We start from the raw sequence: 27918 nt of genomic DNA on the forward strand, positions 1-27918 counted from the left end.
TGTTACCACTGAGCTATATTGTGGCCAAGGACTTTTAAAAGATACAATTTTAATATAGTAGCTAACTCTTTTTTTTTTTTGAGCTGGGGACCGAACCCAGGGCCTTGCGCTTCCTAGGCAAGCGCTCTACCACTGAGCTAAATCCCCAACCCTAGTAGCTAACTCTTAATAGTAAATACCTACATACTGGACAAGTTTTTGAAAGAATAATCATTTTGAGACTAATTTATAGTAATGAGTATGTATCATACTAGTCGTGTGTGTATGCGTGTGCATGTGTGCGTGCATGTGTGTGTGCGTACTTTTAATTCTAGCACTTAGGAGGCAGACACTGGCAGATCTCTTGTGAGTTTGAAGGAAGCCTGGTCTATATAGTGAATTCCAAACCAGCCGAGTCTTTATAATAAAGCCTTGTCTCAAAGAGTGCAGACAGTTATGTAGAGATACAACATTTTAAGAAGATAACATACTGTGCTATACTTATACGCAGATTTATAGTATGTATAGTTAATGAAACCATAACTCTTCTATTAATGGTTAAAAATCAGGACCTGAGGGTAAATGTTAAGTGAACTCCAGTGAACACTGCCTTTCTGTGTCTTGTTTTGAACATCCTGTGCACTGCCCATGTGGGGATTTCAAACCACATTGTGAGCTACCCAATTACCAAAGGCCACACACAGCGCCACCTGCTGACTCCCGGAAGGAAGTACAGCACCGCCACAGAGGAAGCAGAGGGGCAGAACACTGCGTTATTTAAAGTCTGTCTGTGGGAGGGAGAAGTCCACATGTCTGTCCACGAGCTACTCTCTCTGGCATCTAGACAGGAACAATCAAGAGCAATCAAGGGTGGGGACCTAACATGCTGGTCTGGAAACTTTGTGTTTCTATCGGAAAGCAGGGTGTCCTCTAGTGGTCCCACCCAGCCAACTCAGAGTAAGGGTTCTTTGGAAGCTCAAAGTTGCAGCGTCCCATCAAGAATTCAGAATTCACACACAGTTCCTCCCAATACCACAGTTTTAGTCATTCTTGAGCTAACTTCATATTTAAAAAATAGAACCTGACACAGGTAGAACAGAAAAAGACATGGTTAGAGTCATTAAAAAAAAATCAACAAATTCAGTTTAACTGTTAAATGAAGTATTTCCTTTAACAGCTAGAAAATGCAACACTGCTCATTATTTAATGATATAACAGAAGTCTTAAGAGAGTTAAAAAGTGAGGGGCTGGAGAAAACGGCTTAGTCGTAAGAGCACAAGGACCTGAGTTCAGATCACCTGACATGGTAGGCAGTCATGTCTACAGCCCCAGGACTTGCAGAACAGGGAGGGCAAGGAGTGAGGGCAGACCCCTGAGGCTTCTGACCCATCCCACCATACTGTAAGCTTCAGAAGATCCTGTTTAAAAAAACAGGTTGGAGAGAGACGGGGGTGGGGGTGGGGGGGAAGCCTGATGTCGGTATCTGGCCTCTACATGCGCACACACATACAAACGTATGGATGCATCTCCTAGACATACACAAAAATATACAGATGAAAAGCAAAAGTGTGAACTACAACTGAGAGATAACTTTCTATAGAAACTGTTAGGATGAGATGTAAGCCCATCAATGTTCCTGGATATAAAATCAATATAGAAAAGATAGTGACTCATGATTCTTACTAAAAGCCATTTCATAGAATAGGAACAGCCTTCACTTAACATGTCGGTTTGAACTACGCGCGTTCTAAGAATAAGGGAACAAGTCTTCAAGAGCTTTACAGGGAAAATTACAAAGTGGTCAAGTGAAGAAACCTACTCTTTGTGGGTGAAAGAGTAAAAGTCCCTGGTTTGAACCTGGACTCTACAGTGTCCCTCAAGGGCCATGGTAAACCCAGCTAAAAATCCTTTAAAGTCAGGGGTGGGGTGCACAAGAAAGCCTTTAATACCTTGAAGAGAAGTTAAGTAAGATGGCTCCCAGGAATTACAGATTCATATTAAATAATGATAAGATGTTAAGGACAAATAAAACGCCAGAGAACCTAATAAAGTTCATTACCTCAAAATTTCCTGTGTATCTGTTTTGCATGTTCAGGTATGTGTTTGTGTGTAGGCTGGTCAAGGGGTATGGAGGGCACAGGACAACCTCCAGTGTCATTCCTGGACTCTCCAAGGAGGCTGCCTGGCCAGCAAGCCCTGGGAATCTGCCTGGGTCCACCTCCCAAGGGCTGGGACTACAAGCCTACCCCACATCCTGGCTTTAGTTCTGGGAATTGAATTCAAGCCTTGCTAAGCACTTTATCAAGGCCTGTCAGAAATATGGATGCAAAGGAGTTGGGGGAAGGCAGAGAGGGAAGGAGGAGAGCTGTAAGGAAAGGAAGGAGGGTGGGGATGGGGAGAAAGGAGGAGGTTACAGGGAAGCCACCCAGAGGATGTGCTAGTGTCAAGAAAGTGGTTGTCCTGTTCACTATTACACTTGGTTCTAGCAGAAAACACAGGAAATAGGAGACCGGCTGTCCATAAGCAACAGCACACAATCAGAATTTCTATACAGAGAAATGGCAAACACATAAAGTCAATGTAGTGTGGATTAAACTCTACAGAGTTCAGGGGCCCAGGGTAAGAGAGGTAAACTGAATAGGGGGCCAACTCTGAAATAATCATAATCATGACATGAAATGTAGATTTATCTTTAAAAGCAAAGAAGTAAAATATTCAGGGGAAGGGTATGCATGTTTATCAGTTAGAGTCAGGGGAACTGAACAAATGCACAGCCACATAGAAATGCCTCAGCATCCAGCATCTACCTAGCAGGTCCTGGAGGCCAAAGACACTCAACAACCATTTTTTGAAGTAATGACTTAATGGAAGACATAAAGGCTTGAGTCTGAAATAATATTTGATAGTTAACTAGAATATTAATTAGAATGCCTATGGCCAAAACTACTTTTTTTCTTTGAAAGCTATTTGTTTTCAATTAACATAATGGGCTGGAGGAATATAATGTTTGTTCCATCAGCCACACAACTGTGCATAAGAATCAGGACCTGTATCCAGAGTTCACCGCAGACGCCTGGCGCATCCGAGGAAGCACCGGCAGTACCACGCCAAGAAGCGGGGGTTATCCTAAGCAGAAATGCTCGGGTCCTCACACTCACAATGCTGCTGCCAATTCAGACGGTTCACTGGACTCTGCGATGCCAACCTCTTTAAACTAGCTCGTCTGCATAGTGCTGGTCCCCTAGGGTTGGCCTGTTGCTCTTTTCCTCCGGATGAGAAATCTGTGTGCAGTCAGGCCTCTGTGGCCTCCTAGTGCTGGCCATGGAGAACAGCAGCCTCTGTCCTTAGTAACAGTTCTGCAGCCAATGCTCTACTAAAACAGTGGGAGCAGACTCCAGTCCTCTGCTCTTCTTCCACACGGGGAATGCCATGCCCCAGAATAACCCAGTCTGGACACTGCTGGGCCACACCAAGCCGAGGCAGACAAGGAAGAATCACATCATGAGCGTCCTCACTGGCACTTCCCGCCAGGACACTACCTACCTAACGTCAAGGATTCTTTCTGGTTGTGTTTGCTTCAAACAAGATTTTAATTAGCGTTTGTTCTTGTCTTGTGTATGATTTTGTCTTTACTGAAATCCTAGAAAATTCGCCCACTATATTCCCTATGACAAAACACTATCAAAAGTAATTAGTACTTGTGCCTTGCAGAGCACGCATGCTTGACTGAGCTCTGGCAAACTACGACCCTGAGCCACACACAGAGGACTCCACTTCCAGCCAGACTCTAAGGCCAACAAGCTTTTTCGGAGGCAACAAAGACACCACAGCTACTTGGGAAAGACCGCTGGGCCGGAGAGAAAGGCCAAGTGCTGGCTACCAACTGCTACCCCCGAATGATCGGTCAACACAAAACATCAGTGTCTGTTTCACAGGACCGAAAATAACATTTTAGACATAGGAAGTTAAGTCTGGAGACGAGTTCGAGAATAAGTAAGGTGTTAGTTAAGTTCACTTAGATAAATGATGTCCCCCAAATAATCATTAATTAGAAACAAAACAAAGTCATGATGGAAAAGAAAAGCTATTCTCCATCATCCGTCTCCACTGCAGGTCCTACCGCTGGGCTGTGGACAATGTGCTCCACTACAATGTAAATGCCGGGCGTTGTGCAGAGTTTTATTATCATGGAACCCAGAAAGTGATGGGGGTGCACACAGAGTGGGGTGTGCAGCCACGGTCCATCCTGCCGTAAGAAATCAGTCAGTGGGTATCTGATGAGTTGGTACATACAAAGTAGCCAGGATGCCACTTGGCAGACAGCAATTACCTATCACCTTACAGAACACACTGCCTGTGAATGCCTGATGTCAAAGCTGAGGCAAAGCCCTTACATCACACTTGTGAAACAATCGTGTGACTTTCATAAACAAACAAAAATGATTTTATGTGTATGTTCAAATCGTCACGTAAACAGACAAAAACCAACTCCGTGTGTGTATAAATGTACCAAAAAAACTGGAGAGGAAAAATCTATTCCAATTATTTTCTCTTCCCTTGTTCTTTTTCCACTTGTTAATATTTGCTTTGTTTCGGACGTAGTCCCTTTAAATATATTTAGGAAATGAAGCATCAGTAGAAGGGAACTTACTGATTTACCAGAAAGTAAAATGTGGCAGCCAGACAGTGGCAGGAGAATGTTTGAGTTCCAGGACAGCCAGAGCTGTCTTCAAAATCTAAAAGAACAGATGAGGGGAGGATAAGGAAAATGTGTACTGTCAGAAACAAGTTATCTACCACTAGATGGCACTATACTGGGCAATTTTAGAAAATATTGCATTATGAAATTCAAACTGTCAAATTACAAGAACATTTTTCAGGAGGCAGGATTTGATCAAATCAGTCCTGGTTTTTTTGTGCCATTTAAGCTATTTTGCCATTTCAAAAGAAAATGGGGGGGTTGGGGACTTGGCTCAGTGGTAGAGCGCTTGCCTATCAAGCGCAAGGCCCTGGGTTCGATCCCCAGTTCCGAAAAAAAAAAAGAATAGAAAAAAAGAAAACAGGGATACTGAGAGTAAACAATAATATAATCAAGTTAAATATTTGATAACTGATTTGATATACCAACAACTTTTCTGATTTTTTAAACAGAAATAATTCTACCTCTCTTTCCCACTTCTCAAAACAGCAATGAAGTACAGAAATGTATTTCACTGCACAAATGGGGGACAAAGCGGGGGAGGGAGTTGTGCTGTAATCTATCAGCTTGGTTAAAGGGAACTACATTTCCCAGAATCCCCTTCCATATATGACTCTAGGCCAAGGTCAGTTAAGTATGCTTAGCAAGTGATTTCTACTACTTCTTTCTAACTTGTCAAATTATATTTAGTAGTTTTACTCACTTTTACTTAAACTTTCAAATTTTTGTAAGCCAGGCAAAGGTGACAGTCAACTATCAACATGGCTCCTGAAGTAGACCAGGGTATACCAGACCTAGAGAGGTTCAACTAACTGATCAGCAGCTGTTTATCACCAGAATGGATGAGGTGAGTTAATGTCATTTCTGGATCGGTCTAATTCGCCCCTCTAACTTCAAATAAAATGCAAAGTATAACTACTTATCTGTTTCTGTGACATACAAGGTCAGGTTCTTGCTCTGCCTCTGTTTTACAGTGGCCTCTGGCTGTGCCATCCACACAGAGGCCTCAACTAAGTCACTCACTCTCCCTGGGCTCCTAGAACAGCACTGAGGTCACAGATGTGCTACTGGTTTTGTTTGAACAAAGGACTTGTATGCACTGGGGTTTCTGAGCCCTTTACAGCCACTGTTTGCTTTAGGCCTCTAGCACCCTATGACAAGGTACAGCTTCCTGTTGGCACATGGAGATCCTTTTAAGGTAGAGGGCAGCAGAGAACCTCTTTCAAAGTTAAACAATGGGACGTGTCAGCACCAGGATCTGAAACTGCAGCCCCAGGGGGAGCTCTCAAACACCACATGACAGAGCTTTCCCACCTGACCCATTCAGTCAGACTTCGTAAGAGGAAAGCCTGTGTCTTCTTTCTCAGTGGTACGGTGTGTGTGTCTGCAAAATGTCCTCAAATGTCCTTCCTCGATCACCAACCACCTTGTTTTTTGAAATAAAGTCTTTTATTGGTCTGGAGCTTACTAAGGAAGTAGGCTGGCTAGCCAGTGAAGCTCATGGGTCTACGTCTCCACCTCTCTACCGCCGGGACTCTAAGAGTGGAATACCACCGCTACCACATCCAATTGGTTACATGGCTGCTGGGTATTCAACTCAGATCCTTGTGTCTGTTCAGCAAGCTCTCTACCAGTTTATCTGCAGAGCACAGCAATCCAGATTTCTGCATATGCACTGCCCACCCCAAGCATATAATAAAACCTTATGTAAGCATCGACTGCCTGTGTTTAGCACATGACTAAATACATTGATTTGAACATTAGCCGACATATGACCTTCTCTCAGAACTATGCCTTCTCCGATGGAAACTACAAAGCCGTCTAGGTTTCATAAGAGAATGCAGACAATGAAGACCAAAATTGGTGCTGAAGAAAACTGGATAGAGTGCCTGAAACCCATGGACAGCAGAGCTGTGGTAGGCTGCAAGATCCCAGCTATCCTGTATGAGACACACCTAATAACTCAACAGCTGCAAACACTCCATTTTGCCTATCACACTGGCCTCCCACCCACAGTGACTGTGTGATCTTCAGTTCTGGCCCTCCTGACCCACTGTGGTTAAGGGAACCAAACCAGCCACGCTGTGAGAGATGCCGATTCGAAACTTTATCCACACACAAAGGCTGTGTAAAATACAACACCGTCCTGCCCGCCTAGGGACCGCCTCACGCTTGGGTTCTGTCACCCTATCTTAATTAAATACACGGGAAACCAAAGCTATGAAGACATTTTCTGCTCTCTTGGCTGCTATTAAGAAATACCTACTCGGTGCTGTGCAGTAAGTAACAGACTGAGGATTTGTTTGAACCCAGCAAAAAACTCACTGCCATGCATCTCTAAATACAAGTCCTGTCCATTTGGATGTGTTTAAGCACAGTAATCTCATAGTATTCAATTATCAAGACAGGCCTAATATATAAAGGGCTCTTCTGAGCTCCTCTGGCAGACAATCCCCAGGAGTAAGTCCATCTCCACTATAGCAAGGCTGAGTGATTCTCAAGTCTGGGGTAGAAAAAAATCCTTTTCCTGTTGGGCCCCTGTCTAGAACTTGCTGGTTCAAAGCCTTCTCCCTACAGCTGTTGGGCCCACCACCGAAACACTCAGTGTCCTCCTCCTGCAACCCTCCCCTTCCCAGAGTGTATTCCTGTCCTCACTCCTCTTCTCCTCAGTATGGACTGTCGATACTCGTTGAAAACTCAGTTTTTCCTGCCCAGAATCACCCACTCGCCTGACTCAGACAGTTGTACAAGCTGCACGCTATAAAAATACCCTCTGCTGTAGCACGCGCGCCCTTCGTTCCCTCACACTTGGACACAGCAGCAGCACTTTTGCACTGCTTGGCTTTAGTCAAACGTCATTCTTTGTCTACGACTTTGAAGAGGAGAGATATATGTTCAGAGACTTGAGCTTAATCAGCTGCTGCTGTAGCCACCACCAGAGACAGTTGTTTTAAAACTAGTTTTATACTAGCTCTTTCAAATGCTATGCAGTCTCAACAAGACAGCCTACCTTAAATCAGGGTCTGTGTCTGCTAGTCACTTTAGAAATGGAAATACACGGTCCACTGACAGGTAAGAAATTCCACAGTCTCCACCTTCAGTGGAGAGAAAACCCCCGTCTGTCCTCCATGACTGCCTGGAGGGAACCGGAGGACACTCGACATCCCTCGGGTAGTCTTCCAGTCATCTTCACCTTTACAGTAGGCCAACACCGGATCCCCTGGACGGTCCCAGAGAACCACTTGTGGTTCACAGAGCATCCGCGGCAAGACTGAACCTGACTGCTGGAAGCCTCCCCTCCTTTTATCTCCTTCCAAACAGGGCTTATGAGAACAACTCTAAAAACAGCATGAGCTTCAGACCATGGCTTTTTCTGAAAACTGGTCACGGGATGCCCATAAAACGCCACCAGCAGGCCTCTCCCAGGTTCTAAAGCCACACACTGAACAGAGACATGCACACAAAGCCAGCTGCAAACTACACCAAAGGCCCGGATTCCGCCCAGAGGCTGTGGGGGAGCATGAATGGTTCTGGGTACTCTACAGGCTCACCCACACAGCAGCCTCGACTTCCATGGTCATCTCTCTTAGATCTTCAAAGAGAAACGATATTCACTGACACAATATATAGGAATCTAGAAAAAAAGGGGAGGTTTTTTTTTTCTTTCTTTCCAAAAAGTAGCCTTCCAACACTGCAATTCTCAGATTATACTTTTGGCTTGAAACATAGATTACTTGAATACTATTTGGTTAGTAAAGAACCTTAAATGTGTATGTGTGTGTGTGCGTGCATGCGTAAGCACATGCGCGTGATGTCTACTGTTTAGTGCCATGAGGAGCTAGATACGTTTGTTGGACAACAGGAAAGCCTTAAACTTAAGACTGTGAGACCCCTGCAGGTGCAGGCTGGAGGCAGGAGGACAGTGAATTCTAGGCTAATGCAGGCAGTGTTAACAATTATCTGTTCCAAAGCCCACCAAGGTGATTTCTGACACCTGCTACAACACAGGTGAACCTTGAAGACCATCCAGGGGATCCGGTTTTGGCCTACTGTAAAGTGGAATTAGCCTATCACAAAAGGGCAGACATTATCTGACTGAGTCTAAGGGGGAGTTGCTTAGTTGCACACAGTCACCACAGGAGATGGATGTGGTGATGTAACAGAGACCACCTGTGCATTTAAAGATAGAAAACACTGTATTTTAATGCCCGGTGAATAAAAAAGTCAGATGTTTATAAGAATCTTCTATTGTCTTGAAAAGCAATGATTTAAGAAAACAACTGTGATGTCATTCCAGCTCCCAGGCAAGAGGCTCCTAACTCGGGCCCCTTCAATGCCCTGCCCTCAACCTACGCCATGCTGTGGTCACTGCAAAGTAATCCATTCTCTCTCCTGTCCTTCTTCCTTCTAAATTCCTGCCATGGCTGTTCCAAGCAGTCACTATCTTTTCAAGTCCTCAAGCCAAGCTATACCATCCCTTTACATTTAAAACTTTCAACAGTTCTCCACAGACAACAGGACATCAGCAGTCCAGGCAGGGCCCTCTTCAACCCCATCTCCCACCACTTTCCCAGCACCACCACCAGTCTCAAGCCCTGTAAGTCTCCGCCCCTACAGTGTGCCACATGGGAACACTTCCCTGTTCTCCCCAAGGTGAGGAGCAGCGACCTCGATGAAGGACTGCAGACGGTCCTCAGGCCACCCAGACCACGGGCAAGTGAACTGCAGTGTCCCTGACCAGCCTGGGCTTGAGATACAGTGTTCACCACATTACGCTGCACTGCTTCTGGTGTCTGGTTCCCAACCCATCCCTGACACATCCACAGCACACTTCAGAAGCACCTCTGTCAGACCAAAGACACCTCCCATCATGCACAGTCCACCTCTCTGGCCACAGATGAGCAGCCCTCAGTGTCACTGCTGCTCTGACGTAAGTAGGAGGGAAGGGCATGCATGCACTTGGGACACACACACACACACACACACACACACACACACACACACACACATACACACACACACAAATGGAGGAGTGCTCAAGTGAGTCTGACTTGCTCCTTTCTTCAAAGGAACTACCAGTTTTGATAACAAACTTGCAAATGAAATGTTAGTAACATATGTCCTAGAAGCCCAGGGATAGAGAAGTTTGCAGAACATTCTGGAATCAGAGGAGCTTGAAGGATGACATTATTTCCTGAGTGTGTGGCAAACTGGGAATGGAGTAAGTGACCTAAGAAATTTCTAGATCTGTTCATGTCCACAAGAGAATGTATAGGAAAAAAAAAGAGAACAGGGCGAGTAAGAACCAGAAATAGGGAGGGGAACCAAACACTGGAACTAGACGTTCTGATGACTGCCAATGGTGAAAGAGGATGTCACATTTGTGCACCTCTCTAGCTCTTTAGCACAAGAATGAGAATGTAGTGATCTGTAAGACACACTCTCACCCCCTTCTTTTCTATGTAAGGAAAACTAGAAACCACCATAGTTTGGAGTCATTGCAGGTTTGCAGTCTGCAACCCTTTCCATATACCTTCTGTCTGTACCATGTGGGTTACAAACAGTACGTCTGAGATCTCTGGTGTCTCTTCTCACACCCTGGCCCTTTTGATCTCTTCCCGTGCTCACGCCCAACACCTTCTGCAGAGCTGGACTATTTCAGGTGGGGCTGCCAGTGTCTTAAAGATGATACTGACCACAATCAAACTTTTTTTTGTTCTAAAAGGAACTTATCAACAATAGTTCCTTTATCGAAGCATAAGCTATAAAGATTGCTCTGTGTGAGCAGTGCTGTACATCTGTAAAGCTAGCACTGGGGAAATCAAAGCAGGAGGATGCAGGAGGATGAAGTTCAACAAGGCTAGCCTCGGCTACACAGTGAGTCCAGGAAGCTTGGGCTGTGTAATATCCTTATCTCAAAGCAACAGCAACAACATAAAGTCTTTAATTTGGTTCTAAGTAATTGTTGACACTTTGGTTTAGTTTCTGTAAGTATTTAGTAGACCTAAGTAGTTTTCTTTAAAGAAAAACTGGAAAATAATTGCTGCATCACATGGTGAAGGAAACACACACACAATTTAGAGTACCTGGATGCATCATCTATAAAAGTTTATAAAGCTCCTTTTTTCGTTTAACCTTAACTCTATTGAAATCTTAGAAGATGCCATGTTCCATTGGGAGAGTTACAAACTATTTTCCTAATGTGAAAACTGAGTATGTATCATATAGATATACAGGCCTGGAAGATCATCAAGTATGATCTCAATTACCATTTTAATCGTGTTTGTTATGGATAAACTCCAAGTTTAGTTAGCAAGAGCAGTAAGAGAACCAGGCTTAATGTAGGAGATAAAAATGAGAATGGCCCAATCTCTTATACAGGCATTAAAAAGCAAGACCATCAGGGAGGGGTGAGAGGAGCTGGGGCTGGTGAGAAGCCTAAGGGGTGAAGGTGTCTGCCTCAAAACCTGGGAAACATCTGATTACTTAGGAGAGAACCAACTGTCACAGTCGCCCTGACCCCGTGTGTGTGCTGTGCTGTGCCTAGTTGTTCACGGACACACATAATGAACATTTCAAGCCAGCGCAGAATGTGGAAGGGGAAAAGAGGTAAGAAGGTAAACAGATTTCACTTACAGTTAAGAGATTCCCAAAGTGAGGCAAAACTCCTCCTGTAGAGGGCACCATCCCTGGGATGCAATGGTGGTTCTAAAAGGAATCAAGAAGACAGAGTATGTCAATGCCAAAGAAAGGAATTTCTGGAATGCCAGTCACTCTTCCTCCCAATCGTGAGCAAAAGAGCCACCAATGTAGATGTTATAATCCATTTTCCAAAACTGTTTTATTCCACTTAAAAACTGCTGTCTCCCTCGCAGTCTTACAGGCAAACACATTCATTTCAAACCCCAACACCTGAGGGCTCTGAATCATTCCAGAGTCTCTCTCTCCTTCCTGCCAGGAACATAGCTCGTTCTCCCTTCGCCAGCATGCTGCAGACCTGGCTCACTTCTCTAAATCACAGCACAGGCCCAGACCCTGGCCTGTTGGGCTCTGTTTCCCCTGTTTTCAGTCCTTGACAGTGTTAACTATCACTGCTGGGCCTCTTTGGTGAGAAGTCTCAACTGGGTCCCGGCTGTGCATTTCGGACTCCTTAGGACTTGCCCACCGAGTGCCTAGAACCCAACCAGCTTCCTTTTCCCTCAGAGCTTGCTTTTCTTGCTTTTCTTCCTAGTTCTGACAAGCCTGGTCTCTCTTCCTTATCGTTTGCTCACCCTTCTGCTGCCTCCACCCTTCCACCTGCTCTACTTCCCCCCTCACAGAGCCCTCGATTGAATCTGTCCTCACTAGATGGCTCAGTGACTGCATGGGGTAGATCTCACTTCAATCTATATTCAACACTACAGCCGGCTTCATCTTCAGTAGATACCACAGAGGGGTGGGCGGGAGAGAAGCACATTTTTCCCTTTTGAAAATGTTAGCATCCCTCCTCTTCAGAACAGACAGGACAGTGTGTAGGTTTCACAATCTGTTCCCAGATTCTTCGACATTCCCCTTGAACACATGAAACTTAGCTCCCCTGCTCTTGAATGTGGGCTGACCTTACAGCTTGTTTCTAGAGAATAGAATGTGGAGACAGAGAGACAGTGAATGGCTTCCAAAGGGAAAGTCAAAAGGCACTGAGGCACCACCTTGGTCCCCTAGATCACTTGATCTGGAGATGAAGCCGCCAGGGCTTATGGGCACTCTATTCTGTGGAGACTCACAGGGAAAACTGAGGTCTCCAGGGGCCACCAGCACCAGGAAATGCACCACCACAGAAGAGGACTGGAACCTACTATTTCTACTTCAGTACAAGAAGAGACCTTGATCCTGAACCCCAACCCCAGCACACAATTAGAGAAAACCAGCATTTGATGTGGACTCTAATCTGTGGATTTGAGGGTGATTTGTTACCTTGCCAGGAGATCAAACCTGAAGTGTTTCTTCAAGACTCTCCTCAAAGCCATCCATCACCTGCTGTCCTTTCCTTAGTTTTGCATACAGATACCATTTTAGTCTAGGCCATCACTGTCACTGGCAAAGCAAGGTCAATGTAACCTATGCCATTAGCACACCAAACCACTTCCAGCACTTTCTTTTGGGAGGTGGAGGATAGCAAAACAAACAAGATCTCACCATGTAGCCCTTGGCTGACCTAGAATTTGCTGTTCTGACCAAGTTGACTTCAAATTCACTGAGGTCCACCTGTTCCTGTCCCCCGAGGGCTAGGATTGAAGGTGTGTATCCCTAGACCCAGTGACTCTCTTTGGGACTCAATTCAAGGTCTACATTCATGGGAACTTTACATACTTTCTAATGTATGTAAATGTCGTTTCCAAGACTGTGTTGTAGTTATTCAAGGCCAACATTGTGACTTCTGCTACTTTTTTATTTGTAGTACTCCTGTATGATCCCAGGGTCACAACAGGCAAGCACTGAGTTACTAAGTTACAGCCCCAGCCACTTCTGCCCATGCTCATGAATACACAGGACTTTTAGAGCAGAAGTATCTTTCATGGCTTTTTTCCTTTAAAGAAGTTTGGAGATCTAGTAACAATGCACATATGCAATAAAGTTTGCATGACTCTGTCAAATGGTTTGAGAAGATTACTTGGCAGCATTTATTACCTCCAAAACCCAGATGGTTTATGAATAAGCAATTCCAATTCTAGCTGCTTAAACGAGGGAAAAATTAAAAGTAACAAGCATATATCAACAGAGGCAAAGTTAAATGAAATTAGGTCATGGCAGACTACTCTGGATCCATTTTACAAAATAAAATAGGTCAACATGTACTGACCTGCTCCACGGAATATTAAGTGGAAAAAATGCAATTTTCATAATAAGAAGTGTGTAAAACCCATCATAGGAAAACTTTAAAACATCCCAAAAGAGGCACAAATGAAAACTCAACCAAATAAAATCCCTTATATTTTCTGATATAGAACAAACTAACATCATTAAAATGTCAGTTCACCGTAAGTGAAAAAAATCAATGTAAGTTTCACAGATATACCCAGTTTTTAAGTGGATGAGATAAGGGAATTTCATACTGAAAAAATAAATGAGCAGAAGAGCCAGGGAAACTCTGAGGCTTTAGAGAGGAGGACGATGGTTCTGCCAGGTAATCTATTCTAACATGAGCCTACATCATGGAGAGTGCTATTTAGACAGATCAGACAGACAGACAGACCAAAGTAAAGAGCGGGCTCAAGGAGACAAGCCGCATTGTGCAAACTAAAGGAGATGTGAAAAAGCACTGGACAAAGACTGACTTTAAGAAACGGTGTTAAAGACACTGGAGAGCCATTTGGAGAGAGAGAGAGATTTAGCTCTGTACCTCAGATCACACACAAGAATAAGCTGTGCCAAGTCCTGGAGGGGACCTGGCGTGTCCTCTGACGCTGCTGTGGGGATAGGTCCTACTGGCATGTCCTCTGACATTGCTGGTGGGACAGGCGAACTAGGACTCCATCAGTAAGTTTGACTACAGATTATTTTTCAAACCTTGAGAAGCTAGTATGGTGGCTCACAGAGGTCATCCCAGTACTTGGAAGACTGAGGCAGGAGGACTGCCAGAAGCTGAGGAGAATCATAGCGAGTCCCAGTCCGGCCAGGGCTAGACTGAGACCTTGTCTCAAAAGCAAACAAACAAAAAAGAGACCCATCAATTGAAACGAAAAAAAAAAAAACAGTACAGCCAAAACCAAAACATTTTAAATTTTACTTATAAATAAGGTGGTAATAAAATCTAAGAAAGATTATTCCATGAACTTGCTCTTTTATTTGAAAAGTGGAGGAAAAACTGACAGACAAGACAGGCACAGAGAGAGAAAAGCTGGCCTCAACCTTTGTATCAAGTTCAACCTTATCAGGGGTGACACCACATGCCTCCAGTGTGATACAGTGAGGGTATGACGTCCCTAGGGTGACACGTCTACAAAAGCACAAAACCTCAACCTCACAAGAGGAAACATCAGACAAACCAAATGGAAGGAACTTCTCCACAGTGGGTGGCCAGTATTCTTCAAACATGGCCATGGCAGCAAGCACACTGGGATAGGAGGGTAAAGCAGAGGGAGGGGTTTGCAGGAGAGGTGTCTAACCCAAAGGATGTCTCCAAAAGCATATGAAAACAATGACTTTAATGAGAGTTACTCTACTCTGGGGATCATGTTTACCTCAGAGACACAGGATGCCAAACAAAAAGCCCAGTGCTCAAGTGTGGGACACCGCCCCTCAAACTTGTGGTTGGAGATTTCTGGAAATCCCCAAAACAGTACAGACTATTATTATTGTTGCTCTCGGTTGCCTAACAAAACTACACAGTAAGGCCTCACTGCTGAAGACCATTGCTGAAGGTACCACATATACTGGTTATAGGATATGGAGAAACCAAAGTGGGTACTGACCAGGAAGCACCCTACCTCAAACACAGTAACAGGGTCCTATGCAGACTGCCAGGGGGTAAAGCCATCAACAGTCTTACCTAGCTATGAATCCTATGAACTATAGTAACAACTGACACTTCAAGACATGTCTATGAATGCAACAGATGTTAGGGAAGTGACTAACTGCTTTCTGATTACATTGAAAGTCCATTCCAAAGAAGTCGATATATACCTGGTTAACTATAAATCTAGCCAAGAGGCCAAGACTGGAGAGCTCGCAGGCCCTGGGGGTTAGCCTACTATAATTACTTTGCTATATGGGCAGGGTATAAAACTGCCCTATGACTTATCTGCTTATAGATTAGTCTACTTATAGCAGCTTTAAGAAGCTATGTACAGTTGAAAGCTTCTGGGGAAGGGAGAATCAGTTTCCTTAAAGGGAGTATCTTTTCACAGGTCAACTGCAATCCAGATGGCTCCATAGCCAGAATGTCAAAGGGTTATTGAATTAACCCCAAATAAAAGGACATGAAAAGTGAGAAGTGAGTAGGGAAGTGAGAATGGATCTGGAAGAAGTCAAGGTTAAGAACTGAGGATGGATATGATCAAAATTCACTGCATGAAATTATTTTTAAAGTACACACCCACCCTTCCTCCTTCCCTCCCTCCCTGGTAGATAGCCACATCTGCTGTTATTTCCCAACTTAATTGTATGTTTTGGGGTTTTAGTGAGAGCCAGAATAGGAGGATGTGCAGTAAAAAGGCCTTCTGGATCTGACATGGGCACTGTGCTCACTGACTCGCTGAAGCTGTGGCCGCTTACACAAGACCCAAAAAAGTCCAGCCTCTCAATTTTCCATCATGGCTAGAAGAGGGGTCCACCACAGACCACCACAAAGTCCCTCTCCTCCTGTCTTTGTAAGTACAGTGCAGACTGAGCACTAGGAGTGACTAAACAGTAACACTGGCCGCCTTCAAGAGTAGAGGCATTTAAGAATCATTAACTTTGTTTTAACATGAAAACACAAAATTCTGGCTAAATAAATTCTGATGTTAGTTCCTTTTACTCAACATGCTCAAAGTGTTAATAAAGGGGGGCTGGAGAGGTGGCTCAGCGGTCAAAAGCACTGGCTACTCTTCCAGAGGTCCTGAGTTCAATTCCCAGCAATCACATGGTGGCTCACAACCATCTATCTATAAGGTGATCTGATGCCCTCCTCTGGACTCCAGATGTATATGCAGCAAAGCACTAGTACATTAAATGAAAAATAAAATGTTAATAAAGGAGAGTGTTAATAAAGTTATCTTGGAGACTGGACATCAGGTGTTCATCCTATAATTATGATTGCCCTTGGTATCCATGTGGGATTGGATTCAAGACCCAACCCGCAACAAAATCTGCAGATGCTCAAGTCTACTAACCATGTGGCCTAGCATTTGCATGTATTCTCTGCACATCTCCTGACACACCTTAAATACCTTCAGACTTACAACACAGTGCAATGCACACGGCATATAAACAGTCCTCTGCACTGTTCAGGGAATGCCGACATGTTCAGTATAGATCAGTACAAATGCCAAGATTTTTTTCTCCAACTATTTCTACTGCTTGGTTGATTCCATAGACATGCAACTTAAAAAAAATCTATCATTCAAGATAATCATGTTGCCATCACATGGAAATAATTAATAGCATTGATAATAGAAACACAATGTAGTAGGGCACATGACTGTAATCATAACAGTCAAAAAACTGAGGCAGGAGGATTAAGATCCCAACCTGGGCTACATATAAGACTCTTAAAAAAACAAACAAACAAACAAAAAAAAAACCCAAAAAATCCCTAAGTGTAAATATTACTGCTAAGTGAATATTTACTTTTACATATTCATTTTCCCATAGTTTTTTTTTAAAGTTACTGTCTGACTTTAGACCTTTATTTTTTGTTGTTAGATTCAACCAAAATAAATTAAGGGACACAAAGAGAATTTTCCCTACAGACTGAATACTTTGCCACCCACCCTACACCAATTCATTTATTGAAATACTACTACTCCTTAGTCAGAACTGGGAGGCGAGAGCTTTAGAAATAATCTTAGGAGGCGAGGAGGGTGGGGCACTCATGGATGGAATTAGTGAGCTTTTAAAACACAGAGAAGAGATCCGGGCTGAGACAGAAGACTGCCGGGAATTGGAGGCCAACCTGAGCTATCACATGGCAAGGCCTAGCTCAACAAATCACAAGCCACACAGAGCTGCTTCCTCCCTGACAAACTGAGGCTATGGCTAGAAGGTATCACTATGAGCCAGGAAGCTGGTCTTCATCTGACAAGAATCTGACAGTCTCTTGATCTTGGGCTTCCAGAACTGTGAGACATAAATCATGGCTGCCTATGTGCCCCACGCCTGCTGTGTGGCACTGCTACCAGCAGCCTGGGTGGCTATCACTTCCTTCAGAAAGAAAAACCTCAAAGGGCTTCCCTCCATTTGCCTCCATGCCTCTTTCTCATTTCCTTCTGGCAAGAGAACAGTGTCCTTCATACTGCCAAGCAAGACTTGCTAAGAATGGAGAAAGGCCTAGACACCAACCGTCATGAGCTCCAATCCCCTCAGCTTTTCTCTGATACTTTCGCGAAAGCTCCTCTTCCCTCACCCCTTACAGATTGTTCCAGACTGTCGGGCTTCCCTCGGCCCAACTGCAGGTCCTCCTCCCAGGAGCCACAAAACCTATTCTCCAACCCCAAACAAAGCAACTCTCAGGTGCAAACAGCAAAATTCCCATAAATTTATGTAACGCTGGTCTCTCAAACTCTTAAAGAATAAGAACTGAAAAGTGCGCCCACCCCTTAAAAACTGGCCTTGAGTGTTACTACTGGAGGGCTCCTTCTACCAGATTTGAAATTTGGAAGATCTGGCCTTGAATGAGTATCCACCCCAGTTAGCTGAGATGCCAAGCATTGGCCTGGGGGCCTGAGGAGGCCCCGGTTCAACTGCAGCAAAGAACAAAGTACAACAAACTATATCCCAGACCTGGGAGGGACCCTCCTCAGTAATTCCGCTCCAAAGACCAATCCCCACCTGGTAACTAGGCGGTATCTAAGTCAAAGCTCAGGCTGCTTAGCCGATTTTCCTTCCAAGTCACCTGAGTTTTTGATACAGGAATATTGTTTGCCTGTTGTCAATTATGCTACTAGCCAGCTATGTCATTTTAGGCCAACTCTATGACGCAGGACTAACAGGACTGCATCTCATTAACTCTGGAGGTCATAACAGCTAGACTGTGTGCTCATCCAACAGTGGTGTTCTACACAATTTGACTGTTATGCTCTTCATACCAAACATGATTTAAGCAATTTAATAACACCGCTTGAACCCAAACAGTATTTTTGTTCAACAAATTTGTTAAACAGTCCTGAAATCTGTTACTTAAAAGACAGCTTAAATTCTAGCAAGTCTTCAAGCACGCCTCTGAATCCTGTCTGAACGCCTCCTGAAGAGCAAAGGGCATATTTCACACCTACTTTCCATCCAACCAGGAAGTAACCTATTATCAACCAATTAAAATTTCAGAAATACTTCCTGTTCATTACTATCCATCAGTGTTTATAGACTAAAACGATCCTAACATTAGAGTCAAAGTTGTCTTCAGCTTTAGATGGTCATCAGTTGGGGTGGGGTCAGGGGATGATGTGGGAACTTCCAGAATGTTTCTGGGAAATTTGTTTTGTGGGGAACTGAACCCAGGGCCTCGTGAGTGGGAGGCAAACACTCTTCCAACTGAGCTATTATGTCTGCAGTCCTGGAAAGAGCACACAGGAAAGGCAGAGAGACAGAATAGAACCCACACCAAAAAGAAAACTTGGAAAACTGAAAGTAGAAAAGAGACAGAAAGAATGGGGGAGGGGCAAAATTGAGAAGGCCAGAGCCACAGCCTACCAGCATCCCACAAGTCTCCCAAGGCACACTCCAGACACAGCCAAAGCCTTCGCCTGTTTCCTTTTGGAACAGAAAGTGTAACCAACCAGAGTTGTGTTTACTTTTAGTTAAGCCCTCCATACTGAAGACTAGGAGGACTCTACTGATGAACAGTCACTCACGTCCACAACCTCAGACATCTGAGGGGGCATTGGTGGCCTGCAATGTCCATGAGTGAGGAACCTTGCCTGAAATGAAGAGCTCTTACTTCAGAGTGCCACCGTATGTTGTTAGCAAGTGTTACATAAACTTTTGCGATCGATCGCAGGTCTGTTCTCAGATCAAGTGATTCCTCCAATACCAACAAAACACAGCAGGCATTTCTAGTCGACTCTTGGGATGTTGCTGTGGCTTTCCTCAAGAACGAAGGACAGCTTTCTGGGTTAACGACCCAGGGTCACTTGGACAGAGGCTGTGCCTCATGTCACCACCTTGCCCCCAACAGAGGAACTAATACATTCCACATCTGTTATCAGGAAGACCATTAAAGACAATGGAAACCAAGTTTGCTGATTAGAATCCCAAATGATCTTTTTGGCTTTTGTAGCGCTGGACTGAACCCAAGGCCCACACTTATGCAAAGCTCTCCCACCCAGCAGTACCCCCAGCCCTGATCTTGTATTTTCAAAAGTTCTGGTCTTGGAAGTATTATGCAGATAATATGAAATGACTAACTAGGACACTGGTTCATTAAGCCAAAGAAGTCCTTGTTGCACATGGCTCATTAGATAGTCACAAAGATGGGTGGCTATGAGCAGAGCCCTTGGGTCCTCTTCCAGAACTAAATTGGCAGCAGGAAGAATCCCAACTTGGAACTCCCTAAAAGTAGGGACAAGGAGGGATTTGGGCATACTTAAAAGGACAGGCACGGTTATGTCTCACAAAGCAAAGGCATACGGTATAAATTTCAAAGATGAAATCCACAAAAGAGTCCTGAATGACCTTTAAAAATGTTTCACTTCTTCCTATCAAAACATAAGCATTTTCATGCAGTAAGTGCTTTTTAAAAAATGTGGTGCCACCATGACCACCATGATGCTCTCTGACAGACCATAAAATTCTGAAGCTAAAAAAAAGAAAAGAAAGAAAGAAATAAATAAAAAGAAAAGGCAAAGCTAAAGGAACATAAACAACTCTGAGACCAAGGTGGTTAGCTGATTGATTAATCAGCCTTAACTATGCTCACTGGGAATCATCGCAGGCTTTTAACATGGATGGTATGTGCACTAAGTGTGAGCCACCATGCACAACCAGCAAGCACCAAACAAGTGCCAACGGCCTTGACCACAGATGGATAAGCAGCCTGGTGTAGTTGTGAACAGACAGACTCCTCACTGGCAAGAGTTCCCTGAAAACAGGACACAAGCGCTCAAGGTCACGCACAAGTTATGCACAACCTGAGTGCAAAAGAGGTTAACAGAAACGCTGAGCTGACCCCAGAAACTCCCTCATTGGTTCAAATACACAGGAAAGGCTGTCTTTAGAAGCCACTCCTCTTGGGAGCCACAGAGTAGCAGAAATCTTCCAAATCCTGATAGGTGACCTTTCCTGGCTACAGGATTCAACTTCATCTGCCAGGACACTGCAAATGGCCCACTGTGTAGAGGGTGCCCTTGGGACCCACTCAAACCCCAGTGGGAGGGAAAGGGGGAGGGCCAAATGGATGCAATTTCAAGGAAGAGGTGGGAAAAATGATGGAGCCATAACAATTCTTTTGTCACAGAGCCTGCATTAAATAGTATGAAATTATAGGAAAACTACAAAATTCAGAGAGCTAAATTCAGAATGTGAATAAGGCATGGCCAATATGATCAAGTGTTCGAACCACAGCAATGACTAAACTCATTTAAGGGATTTTGGATTCTCTCCCCTTCTCTCCAGGAAACACCCCTGTGAGGATCTGTAACTCTAGCACTGTACATACAGAAGCTGGGGGCCAGGAAACCCTTTGTGCATCCAAACTCTCACAAAGGAAGAGAGTAAGAGGCGGTTTTTTCCAGGGCCCCAAAGCTAAGGGGAGCAAGTGTCAGCACAGCCCTAAGCAACCACACATCACTATTAAAGGGATGGCCAGTCAGCGCTACATCTCAATGCTCAAACTAAGACCAGCCAGAGCACGGAAAGAGGACAGACAGGGAAAGGAAGACTGTGTGGGGACAGACTCATGAAGATCCACACGGAGGCGTTGGCCAACCACACCCAGTGTGAAAGGCTGCATGCAGGGCTACGACAGAATTCTCACAGCTTGGAGTAAAAGGAACTGAGAGAAAATGAGTCCGATGCTCCCGTATAGAAGAAGCATTCCTTGTCATTAAAGACAAGAAAAAGCAGTAACTGTCTTAGCCTTTCAATGCTGTGACCCTTTAGTACACCGCCTCATGTTGTGGTGATCCCCCACCATTATTTTATTTATTTATTTATTTTTGGTTCTTTTTTTCGGAGCTGGGGACCAAACCCAGGGCCTTGCGCTTCCTAGGCAAGCGCTCTATCACTGAGCTAAATCCCCAACCCCCCCACCATTATTTTATTGCTACTTCTTAACTTCAGTTTTGCTGCCATGAATCTTAATGTAAATATGTGTGTTGTCCTATGATCTTAGGTGACCCCTGGGAAAGGATTGTTCAACAATCCTCAAGGGGGCCATTGAAAACTGCTCTGGGGAGGAGGGAGGAACACTCAAGGAGGGACCAGGAGAAGAATCTACAGCAGGCCTGGCTACTGACTCTCTGGGTCCCAGAACACTCAGTCCGCCCATCCCAGAAATTAAAACTATGTCACAAACTTAACTAAGAGTTAGCCGTGTACAGCGGTTTGTGCTTTTAATTCCTGCACTGGGGAGCCCGAGACAGGAGGGGGATGGCTGTAGAATTTAAGGGTGGCTTGGGCTACATAGGTGAGTTCAAAGACTCCTTGGCTACAGCATGAGACCCTGTCGCAAAATAAAAATAAAATCTAAAGATTCAAATAAATAACTGCACCTCAACGCTCAGTGTCAAACACTGACATGTTTTTGTCAAAAATCAAAAACGACTGTAGATCTCGGTAGCACGTCTTTTCGACATAACAGATTCAAGCCTAGAGCTCTATTTATGAAAGTCTAAAGTCAGTCACGTGCATGGAAAATCAGCCCTAAGAGTCTAAGTTTCAGTATTTCCTAAGAACAGTTACAAAATATAAAATTTCAAGATAAAACTAAGTTTCATACAGAGGAGCCAGTCTGGAGGCTGCAGACCGCTCTGGCCCACACAAATCCATCAGACACACTCCGGAAGAAGCAATAATCCTGCCTTCCAGAAATCGGATTTAAACATGCTAATGATTATCAAAGCCATCTAAAAGTGTAAGCACGGACTCTGAGCAGAGCAGAACTATGAAGAAAGTCTGACATGAGTTAAATAACAGGACGTGGAGACAGTCACAGAAAATGAAAGCTCACGACCATTATTTCCTGACAGAGAATACTGTGCTTGCTTAATTAGTCTTGGTAATAAGTCTTAAAGTGTTTTAAAATCTTAAAAGATCTCTTCCTTGCCACCAGTCCTTCCTCTCTACAGAGCCCATTGGATTTCTCTCTCAGAGAAGGCTGTGCAGACTTCAAGTGGGAATCACTTTCCACTGAACTCCCTTGCTTTGGAATAGGCTCTGAAGTCTTACCTCAGCTTATTTCAGACAGACTCACCTGATCAGCATTTAGTGGGCCTCCAGAGCTCCCGTCCTCTTAGAATCCACATTAGAGCATCCCACAGAGCCCCAAGTACACCGTGATGTCTGCTTTAAGACAAGGCCCTGTTATCCCTGACCGACCCCTTGTCACCAGATACCGCTGGCCTCGCCATAGAACTGCTACTGCGCCCGCTGCCTGTTACCTACAGGCTGACAGTGCTCTGACTTCCTACGTATCCTACACACACACCATGAGAATCTCATTCCCGAACATGCCCACTTCCCTGAGTCCACTGTGTTCAGGGGGCCTCTGTGTCACTGTTATCCCTGTCCAGTACAGACTCAAAGCTATATAATCTCAACTAGAAAGCAGTTCTGTGTGATAGGCCCACTTTTTTTCAGTGAGCCCCCAATACTGCTTTGCAACTGCTCTGCCGCTCTATCTTAAAAGACATTTGCTGGACTGGAGATGAGTCCGTGGCTGAGAGTACTGCCTGCTCCTCCAGGGGATGGAGGTCCCATTTCCAGCACCCACACGGTGGCTCACAATCATCTGTAACTCCAGTTGCTTGGCACACTCTGGCTTCTGACACCCTCTTCTGGCTTCCTCAGGAACTGTCAAACATACACTGACAAACGTGCAGGAAAAATACCCACATGGATTTGTTTTTTTTTTTTTTTAAAGGTGACTGGTTAGTATTTAATATGTGGGGGTTAAATCAGAAGTTCAGAATTGTGACATTTACCATCAGAAGTATTTTTTTAAAACCATGATCTAAGTAGCCCTTGCTGTGTAGACCAGGCTGGTCTCAAACTCACCTGCTTCTGCTTCCAAAGTGCTGAGATTAAAGACATGGGCCACTAGACCTGGCTATTTTAATGCGTCTTTACTGAGAATCCTCTGGTTACTCAGGAATATCTAATCTGAGTTTGAATAGACCCAAGGTTTTCAGAAAACGTGGAAATTTGTCAGAGTTATAATCATTACCATATGGCAATTTTTAAAATGTCATGATGGAGAAATCAAGCAATGGTAAGGGTTGCGACGTAGCAGAGGGAGGGTGTGTGTGTGTGTGTGTGTGTGTGTGTGTGTGTGTGTGTGTGTGTAAAATCTACAAAGAGTTAAGAAAATAAAGTTACCTAATTTCACATGTAGTCCTTTGAGCATCGCAACCAGTAATCCTGGGAATCCAGTTTACATTAGTGAGCCTACCCTAGGCCTACCTAGTGAGGTCTGGGAAGCCAGCTGTGTGTGTTCTAACAAGCAAGCCCTCTGTAGTTGGAGAACCATGGGTCCGCTGTAACCAACTCCACAAAGAACCAAAGCCAATCATTTCCTCCTATTCATTTGTGTTTGTTTTTGAGATAGTCTCACTACGTAGGTTAGCCTTGAACTTGTGATCTTCCTGCCAATATGGTCACTGGAAACATACCCAGCCCCCTTAAATTCATATGAACTTAGTGGCCCTGGTCACTCACTGGCAACAGTTCTGTGTGTAAGCCAAGGTTCTTTCATACTGCACCTGAATCCAATCAGTCCTATGAGCCCTCACAGGCGAAATGCATCTTGATTCTGCATCGTCAATCTAACAGCATTACCAGATATGTAGACAGGCAAATGTAAAGTTATTTATACCTAATTTATATTGAATACCTAAAAAGCAGCCTACACACGGCTGACCTCTGAACACGTGAAGTATCAAAGGCTTCCTTTCATTTGTTTGGCTAGGTTCACTTCTGTTGCTATCAGTAGTGTTTGGTTATGTCTTAGGGTTCTGTGTTTGGTTTTGTTTCTAAGGCAACAGGAGGAATTACTGGAACACTCGGTTGACAGTTTGAGGAGCTTACACTTATTTATGTATTGTTATTTGTACCCATCAAAAAAGATTCCACCAGGCGTGGTGATGCACACCTTTGATCCCAACACTCCGGAGGCAAAGGCAGACCAGTATGGTTTACATAGTGAGTTCCACAGGGCTCACGGTCAGACCTTGTATAGAGACCAGGGTGGTTGGAGATTCACTCCAGAATTATTTCAAAATCAGGCACAGAAATTCCTTAAGAAAAGGGTTGCCTGTCCTTTCCTAAGTTCACATTTCACACTGGAATATTTATGACTTTTGATTTTGTTTTGAGGGACAGACAGGTTTCCATTTCCCTGTGTTTTATTTTATAGTAAAATTGGTTTTCACTATGGGACATGCAGTGGGGTAGAATGACAGGCCTCAACATCAGTAGTTCTAGAAGCTGTGGAAAGTGCAGGCTTAAAACCCAGGTATACGGGGCTGGGGATTTAGCTCAGTGGTAGAGCGCTTACCTAGGAAGCGCAAGGCTCTGGGTTCGGTCCCCAGCTCCGAAAAAAAGAACCAAAAAAAAAAAAAAACAAACAAAAAAAAAAAAACCCAGGTATAAGGGGCTGGAGAGATGCTCACGGTTAAGAGCACTGACTGCTCTTCCAGAGGTTCTGAGTTCAATTCCCAGCAACTACACGGTGACTCACAACCATCTGTAATGGGATCTGATGCCCTCTTCTGGTGTGTCTGAAGACAGCTAAAGTGTACACATATACATTAAAAAAAAAAAACCAGCATACGTCACAGCATCAAGTGGGCCTACCACCTGCTACACAGGATGGAGGGCAGACTTATATATGGGCTTCTGCATGGTCATGCAGCCAGAGCACAGAATCTATCACGTGTAAGAAAATGGGAGTTTTCCACCTTCGAGCTCTTGTTCTAAGTATGTGTGACATGTCCTATACCTTTTTAATATAAATATTCCCTAGTAGTTACTTACATCATAAAACACTTGCTTCTGCCTGTACCATAAATAATCGACTGGGAGCTGAGGCTGAAGGGTCATAAAATGAAGCGTCCATTCCCATTCTTAAACTGAAACTGTTTTCTCAATGCCATGCCATGCTGGGGTTGTGTTTTCAGTCTTCTTTTCAGAATTATTAACATACATAATTATTTTTTACTTCACGGGCCAGATAACCTGACTAGAGCTCTTCAATGCACGGACTTTTACTTTCTTCACCACACAAGCAAAATAAATACTTCCTTTTCTCCGTGTGCATAGAGTTTCCTTCTAACCCGTCGTACACTGAATCTTATGACTTTACTTTTACTCTGCCATCAAATGAGGGTGACAGCTACGGGAAAGAAATCCAGGTCACACTTGACCAGACTGCCTTGGAAGAACGGTGGCGTCAGAGTGACGTGAGAACTGTGTCCTCCGTCTACTCTTCCACTCTTTCAACCTGCACTCTGGGGCTGAAATTACGCGGCCGACTTACTAATATCAGAGTGTTCCTGGGGCCAAGCACCGCGCTAAGCACTGGAGAAATAACCGTCGGCCAGGCACATCCAGCCTGGCTCCTTACAACACACTGAAACACAAAACAAAACAACACCTAACTCAGCTTGTGAGGCATTCGTTTGGTTCATGCTCCAATTACTCCCATCGATTTGTAAATAATTACTCATCGTCATAGCTGTCCCCAACTTCTTCACTCTGCTCCTCAAAGGGAGACCACGGGACCACATACAGTACAAGACCAGCTTATGTAATAACACAGATGTTCTTTAGCCGAAGGCCTCATCCAGGTCAGAAAAAAAATGCCACCAGCAAGTCCCTAGAATCTAGGAATGAGAAGCATTTGTGCCAATGCCCTAGAATCATCAAGGTTTCTCTTTTAAAGGTACACGGCCTTAGCTTCAACGTCTGCTGGTTCTGTGTTAGGACTCAGGGAAGCAGATCCTCCATGCTGTCCCTTACGTAGCCACTAGTGGCTATCCATCCACATTTGCATCGACTCCAAGTTCAGTTTCTGCGTCACACAAGCCACACTTTAAGATGTAAGATGCCTGAGGACCTCCATCAGGTAACATACTGCAAATCGCAGGTTAAAAATGTCTTCTTCATCTCGGAAAGCCCCACAGGGCTGAGGGTCTCTCACATGGCTCTGTAGACTAACTCTGAATATTACTGTGTAATACAATATGACGGAGCATTTGTGCCTTACCACACTCAGCACATAAAAGCACATCCGCTGGTAATGCCTGTCATTTCTTCCCAAATAAGGGGGAAAGTGGCAACAGTAGGAAGTTACTTTCCCAGTGCCTATCTAAGAAAAGCCTCTGTGCATGGGGCCAAAAAAAAAGGGGGGGGGGGACAGGAAAACAAATGAAAACCATTGGTTGTTACTGTCCCCTTTTCTATTCCATTTGCAGAAAAGCATTACTGGTGCCATATTCTGTGCTGTTCACCTGGCCGCTCATAGCAGGGGTGGTAAAGATGCCTCAAGATGAATATGGGTGAGGGAGGCAAAGATAATTCAATGGTAGCGACCAATGGAAAGAGTTTTGTGCCAGGGGGTGCCACTGATACACTTAATTTTTTTTTAAATCATCCCTAACTTATTTTGGTGACAAATTCTGTGTGACAAAGTGAGCCAAGGTCATGCATAAGACATACTATATGACATTAAAAAAAAAGTTGGAACTGGAGAGATGGCTCAGCAGAAGGGCACTGGCAACTCTTCCTGAGGCCCGGAGTTCAAATCCCAGCACCTACATGGTGGCTAACAACTGTCTTTAACGATAGCCCCATGGGATCTGACGCCCTCTTCTGGTGTGTAGATGTACATGCAGACCCATAGACGTAAATAAATTAATGTTTTCGGAACAAGTTCTTCAAAAGAGGAGGCGCCCAAGAAGCAGATGAGCCCTCTTAACAGAGCTATGCAAGGACCCCCAAGCCCTGGGTTCTTAACCTGGGGACCTTAACCCCTTGGGGGGGGTCAAAGGACCCTTTCACAGGGGTAGACTAAAACCATTGATAAACACTGATATTTATATTACATTTCATAACAACCAAATTACAGATATGAAATAGAAACAAAAATAATTTTATGGTTGGAGGTCACAACACCAGGAACTGGATTAAGGAGGCGAAAGCATTAGGAAGGTTGAGATCGCCAGTCCCTTAACAGTTTGACAATGCTTAAGAAAAAGGTGTCACTCGTGGTGATGGCACCAGGATAGACAGGGGAGGAACCCAACATGTGGCTGGACAATTATTTATTCCAGACCAGCGAAGTTCACATTTATGATGCGTTGGCCTGGGTGTGTCTTCAAGTCGGGTTCACCAGACTGCAAGGAAAGTGA

General features: G+C 44.3%; 1 protein-coding gene and 1 non-coding gene across 2 annotated transcripts in view; one reads left to right on the forward strand and one right to left on the reverse strand.

The window, feature by feature from the left end:
* Positions 1-27918, reverse strand: part of LOC147994786 (uncharacterized) — a 141536-nt gene that overhangs the window by 110551 nt on the left and 3067 nt on the right. The window contains exon 3 of the mRNA XM_087659540.1: positions 11315-11386. Within this exon, the coding sequence (XP_087515666.1) occupies positions 11317-11386 (70 nt within the window). The 3' untranslated portion in view covers positions 11315-11316. The remainder of the gene's footprint in view (positions 1-11314; positions 11387-27918) is intronic.
* Trnad-auc (transfer RNA aspartic acid (anticodon AUC)) lies at positions 4940-5013 on the forward strand. The gene has a single exon. It is a non-coding gene; the product is annotated as a tRNA-Asp (tRNA).

This window comes from Rattus norvegicus, chromosome 4 (genome assembly GCF_021556685.1).
Source record: "Rattus norvegicus strain SHRSP/BbbUtx chromosome 4, alternate assembly SHRSP_T2T, whole genome shotgun sequence".
In the NCBI taxonomy this organism is placed as follows: Eukaryota; Metazoa; Chordata; class Mammalia; order Rodentia; family Muridae; genus Rattus; species Rattus norvegicus.